At 43.7% G+C, this 6,000-nt stretch overlaps 1 protein-coding gene across 2 annotated transcripts in view; it reads left to right on the top strand.

Annotated features, from left to right (window-relative positions):
* Window positions 1–3,496: 3,496 nt before the first annotated feature.
* LOC119659258 (limbic system-associated membrane protein) overlaps window positions 3,497–6,000 on the top strand; it is a 156,604-nt gene continuing 154,100 nt past the window's right edge. For both annotated transcript variants that reach the window (XM_038067251.1, XM_038067250.1), the window contains exon 1: window positions 3,497–3,669. In XM_038067251.1, coding sequence (XP_037923179.1) covers window positions 3,525–3,669 — 145 coding nt within the window. In that variant the 5' untranslated portion in view covers window positions 3,497–3,524. The remainder of the gene's footprint in view (window positions 3,670–6,000) is intronic.

The raw sequence follows: 6,000 nt of genomic DNA, 5'->3' as shown, positions 1-6,000 counted from the left end.
GTCCAATGAGCTTCCCTTCTTTTTACTTCCGTCACCAGCCCGTTCTGTATTTTTACAATTGCGGAAGAAGCTGTAAGCTTGCTCTCTCTCTATCTCAGGATCTCCGCTTCCTTCTCTGAGAGTTTGCAAGCGCAGACAACTAACGCATAAAGCCAACCGATATTCAGCAACATTCTGCAGTTAGCGTGCAGTGGCACTAGCTTCCTTTTGACATGCACTACTCTAGGTGCTTCCTAGAGGTGAATTTGGCTCTAGGTACTTGGTAGCGGGTTTAGAGATGATCGAATGTCCGTCGACTGCCCTTTTCCAGTTGTTTTTCTCCCTACTGTTCGTTATTAAGATCGCTTTCGTTTTTTTCGTCGCCGTGGTCAAACTTGTCTTTTCCAGTTAGGCCTTAACGGCTCTTACCGTATCCGTGGTATAAATTTCCACATCTTTTATGTGCTCTGCTGCAGTAGTAGCTCCTTTAGAATAGAAAGCACGAGCATGCCATTATTCGTGACACTCCACAGTAGGGACCGAGTGCCGAGGCATGTGGTACCTCCCTGTAACGAAGTATCTTTCGGTACCTTATCCGTCCCGTTCCAAAGAGTTCTCTTTAAGAGGTAAGCGTGTTCCCCCCGAAATTTTTCACCATCCACCATCGCAACACACCCGACACTCTAAATGAACTCTATTTGGAGCGCGGTTTTCACCCATCCATCCCATCTCTATGCAAATTGCCTGGTGCTCCTTCGAGCTGAACATGTCCTCTCACACTCTTTGTTTGGCTGCCCCATACAAGCGCTAACGCATTAAAATCACCTGCTATGATTATGATTACTGGCCAACGACCTCTTGGATCCAAGACCCGAGCGCTCAGCATTTATCCATGTTCGTCAAGTGAATATCTGGAAGGAGCATAGCAACGTTATATGTGAACTCTTTTCATCTTCATTCTCACTAATCCATGGCTTTCTCACTTATGGTCTGGGAAAGTAAGTCTTGCGTCACCTAGCATTGAGGTTGATTTGTTGCGTTGAAGACTGTATGCTGAGCACCTGCTATTGCACTGTGCCGATGGTCGACGCCCTCCTTCCCTTTGCACAGTAGGCAGTTTGGCTCTACTCCGCAGCCTCTGCTGATGTGGCCCTCCGCTCCACATCTCCCGCAATGCTTCGTCCTGTCACCAAAACTGATACCAACTTTCATAGGGTGACCAAGGAATTTAAAGTACCATCTACCTACTGCCAACAGTTTGAGTCTACCTCCACTGGCAGGGTGATGATGGCAGTTTGTGTTCAACGGTAGGCTTCCATTAGCGGTTTTACTAGTGAGACTTGAAATCCTGTAAGGTCGAACTTGAGATAGCCTGATTTATATCCTTGCAGTATATAGGGGTCCGGCTTGCTAGCTCTTATTTCGGCTTCCTGTCTTAACGATTTTCCAATTTGGATCAAGAATTTGTCCGCAGTTATATCCTTGGATTTCTTTAGATCCAACGTAAGATCTTTTTTCTGGGACCGTCTAATGCGGCAGATATTATCTGCTAAAATGGTGAGTTGTGTGTCTGCCTTCACTTTCCCGAGAATTTCCCCTTCGCTTTGTTTAGAGATGATAATAACTTCCGGTTGTGTCCTTCTCCCCTTTCTATTTTTCCTTGTTGTAGATTTCCCTGCCTCTCTCCGGAATAGTGGCTATGTAGGTCAGCGTTATCGTCAGCACTCCACTTCCTCCGGGAGTTGAGCCCTTTGTTTTTCTCTTAGGGATTTGTTGCCCTCTTGATTCGTTCCACCTTTGGGACAGTGTCCTTCTTGGTTTCTAATCTCCCGGGTTTTATGCCTGTGTTGTCTGGCTTTCTTTGTTCCCCGACGTCTTCATTCCTCTTTCATCCAATTGGTGGCTGGATCTTACGTCGCTCGGGTAATTAGGCGCCAGTGTTTCCTTCTTTCCGCTCGCCGCTATGCTCTTCCCCTTGAGGACTTTCATTCACAGGGGTGTGTGCATGTAAAGGTGGGAATCTACGATGCATCGAGATTTTTCTGAATCGCTTAATTTATGGAGCCAGTTTTACTCCCTGCTGTGTGCTTGTATCATTAGATGCCACTGTAGCCTAGGCTTCCACTTCTCTGGCACTGCGATCATTGGAGATCAACGGTCAGGAGCTCGCTTGTCTATTACCGAAGAACGGATATAATAGGGAGATTGAATTGGTTTATTTGAACTTCCGACCCTTGCTTTCTTCATTATTTTCGATCCAATAAATCGGCGATCCTAGAACTATTTTAAATTATTATCTCGGAATTAAATGCAGTTAGTGGAAGTCCCTAAAGCTATTGTGTACCATTGAAGCGCGCATTGAAAATTACACCTTCCACTGTCTCGCAAAGCGATTACCCGTGCATTTTATTATTGGAATTTGAATATGAATTTACCGAATAATATCGCGTTTTCTATACATTTCATTGTAGGCCTTTGAGGTATTTGAGGTCCATCAGAAACTATGCAATTCAGGCTTTTCCAAAAAGCCGATCCAATGGAGAATTCATGTGTGAACATTCCATACCAAACTACCTTTGCAGAGCATGGTATTCAACAGCTTACCCAATTCTATTTTGCAATACAAGGATCAGATAGTAGCACCAGATTTATACTCACATCAGTCTGACTAGCCTCACTTCACGTTACACACACTCATATGAGCAGATTATACGAGAAGGTCTTAATGTAAGCCGATTTAGTAATTGAAGCAAATAGTCATTATCCAGCCTGAGCTTTAGTGAAAACGATTTGCACTTAATGAGTGTTAGACTCCTCACTTTCCGTTGATTGCGTCGTAAATACCTGGAAAACTGAAGGCTTTTTTTCCGGGCTCGGGGAGTATCTTGTGGAAATTTGCGAAGGAGGACAGTTGGAATAATTAGTATAATTCATTCGGGCTGAATTATGCAAACGTATAAGAGAGTGGAAGAATCTTTCACATGAATGGAGAAAGAAAGAACCTTGAAGAAATGTAGGCGAAGATGGAGTGACATTTATACGTTTCGTCCTGTAGGCTCGTTAAAACACTAATTGTTTTAGTAGGGTCGACTTTACTATGTTGAAAGGTATCTTGAAGGTGTTTGAAATCTTCTGTTGATGCCAAAATATTGATCGAAATTGATTGTGCCCTATCGGGTTTCTATTAAATCCCTTAATCGGGCATTCCACTGGACGAATAAAAAAATCATAAATTACTGTTTGTATCTGAAATGCATCTCAATCATCTAATCTAATCTCCCGTTCCTTCTCTGTTTCATTACAGCTCACACGACCAAAGGAGACCCCATCAATTATTAATCAACATTTTGCAAAAGTCCTCGAAACCATCCAATTGGAAAACGAGTGTATTAATTGCTCCATCGTTCTTCTCCCTGAAATCACCGGAAAATTCTCCACAAAAGACAAGTTCATACTCATAAACGCTTTCACATTGTATTCTGTGTAAATTGGAAGTGAATTAAATTTTCCTAGAACAAAAGCAGAAGAACGAGATATTGGAAAATATGGCAACAATAAAAATGATTCAAGTTTCAGCACATAAAAGGAAATCGATATCCTTGTGCTTTTACGGACGGAGTATCATTTGTTCGGTATTGGAGTCGTTAGTATTAATTGTGGCGCTTTTCTTCACCATCAACATTCCAGCCGGTAAGTTTAAGTGTTGATAATTATTTTATACAATAGAGGTGAATCTATAGAGTACTTAGTGGTGGAGATATTATATCTGAAGTCGATGGAAAATAAGGGGAGATGGTCCTTTCAAGGATGCTGAAAGGAATGAGGAATGAGGATGGTGTACTTTGTAGCGTGAATAAATTGAGAGAAGAAATATTGTTCAAAACTGATACACCAAGTGTGATAATAATAAGTTCTGGCACCACCGTCTGCTCCTTTCTGTTCATCGACCCTGAAATTAAAGGCCTCCAGGATCAGGATCAAGAGAATCACCAGAAAATTTATTTGGAAGATTTTCTGGAAGAATGAAAATTGTCTGTGGTGTCTTCAATTAAACAAATGGGAATATCATCAATCTTCTCATCCCTTTTCATAAGTCATCCCATACTGCTCCGCTTCACCCCTGAGTTTAGATAGCCATCTTGTATCTAAACATCTTATTGTCATTTGACATCATGTAAAAGCGGGCCACGCTTCCGCTTCTACTTTTGAAACCTCTGAAATTATAATCCTTATCCAGAATCCTAACAGTTCAGTACCAACTGTCTCTCTTCTCGAATCAACTTTATTCCTCGAAGTTTCACTAAGCAGTGGGAGAAACCAACCAGCCTACCATAATTACATTTAACAGTTGGCAGCTCATCTGCAAATATTTTTTTAATCTCCAGATGTACCTCTTTCCAAAAAGGTCTTGAAAAAAAGTTGGAAAATGCGCCTCATCCGCACATTACCTCAGGCCAAACCTATTCAGTATAGAAGTAAAATCCCTTCAATTCAGGGAGCCTTATCTACCCTGGCATCTTTCCCACCTTTCTCCCTTTTTCGCCATAAAAATGCTTGAGTGTAACGTGTCACTCGGCTCCACGTGTCTTCGCTCTGCGGCATGGCCCCAATTGTGGTGTCCGAGGACGCAAGGCACTCCTCCATCGAAAAGCGATGGCGATGGCGCTCCCATCTTCTACAGAAGAAAAAGGTGTGGCAACATTTTCCACCACGTTCTTGGGTAGGTACAGTTGAAAGTACCCATGTCCGCTGAACAGCTAGTTTAATTAATAGTCAATCTTACTGTGTTTTCGATTGAACCACGGTCGTACTTCTTTTATGAGGTGCGCGATTCTATTTCCCAAGCTTGTTATGTGCAGAGGGTAGGAGCTCTCTCTTCACAAGCGACAACTTCCTTATTTTCCTCACCTTTTCTGAGTTGTATAAGCCTCCACTCGGTAGCATGAAGGGCGATCGGAATAACTCCCGCTATTACCTTACAGCTGGCTCTGAGACGGTACGATAGGCGGACACAACTCACAGACCCCCTCGCCTTTGTGCTTGCGTCAGCCATTTTCAGTACATTCCCAAACTGAGGGAGTCGGACCATACTTCTGAACCGTAAATGAGGACGGATATTGGACATCAGCCGGCAAATTGCAAACATCCTAGCCGGCCGAAAAAGCTCATCTTTGTATCTATCATCATGCCGAGGTATTTCACTGCTGGCGTCGATAAGACCGTGCACTAGGTGTAATAGGGTGTACTGTAGGAACCCTCACCTTAGTCAGCACAGCGACTTTGGTTTTCTCCAGAGATAGGGAGAATCCATGCTCAGAAATCTATCTGCTTACTCGCAACATCACTATTCCCAGTGTGCGCTGAGCTTGCTCAACCGTGCGTGTGGTAACTAGTGTCGCATCATCATCCGCGTACCCAACCAGATGCAATTCATCAAGCACCTCGAGTCGTAGAACACTATCGTATAAGGCATTCTAAAGGTTCGAACCAAGGATAGATCCCTGAGCTGCCCCGATGTCACCTTTATTCGGCAGTGTCCTTCTCGGATATCGTAGAGTAGGACACGGTCTTTCAAATTATCATCCGCATCCGCAATAGGAAGCCTCGAGTATGGAAACGATTTTCCAGTGTCTAGAGCATGTTGCACAATCTCGCACCCTCTCACAGAATTGGTGCATTCTTACGTCGGGGGTCACAACCCGACAGTGGCGACTGTGTGCCTCAGCGCCTTTTATCGCTTGGACCACCACATCAACGGCATCACTTGTGGATCGCCCCGCTCTAGAACCATATTATGTTGATGAGTAGTCTCCCGCAGTATGTATTGTGTCAGTCAGTCGTGGTTTGATGAGTTACTCAAGCAGCTTCCTCGTTGTATCCAATATACTTAGCGGACGATACGCTGGCGGCGCCTCGCCCTTGCTTATCAACACAAGTTTCGCAACCCTCCAACGAGAGGGAAAAACACCCATTGTCAGACATGCGTTAACTGCATAGAGGGCTTTTTTGTCCTTCATGGAA

The sequence above is a fragment of the Hermetia illucens genome, chromosome 6, assembly GCF_905115235.1.
Source record: "Hermetia illucens chromosome 6, iHerIll2.2.curated.20191125, whole genome shotgun sequence".
Taxonomy (NCBI): Eukaryota; Metazoa; Arthropoda; class Insecta; order Diptera; family Stratiomyidae; genus Hermetia; species Hermetia illucens.
The sequence above is the reverse complement of the archived record's forward strand: the minus strand, read 5'-3'. Positions and strand labels throughout refer to the sequence as shown.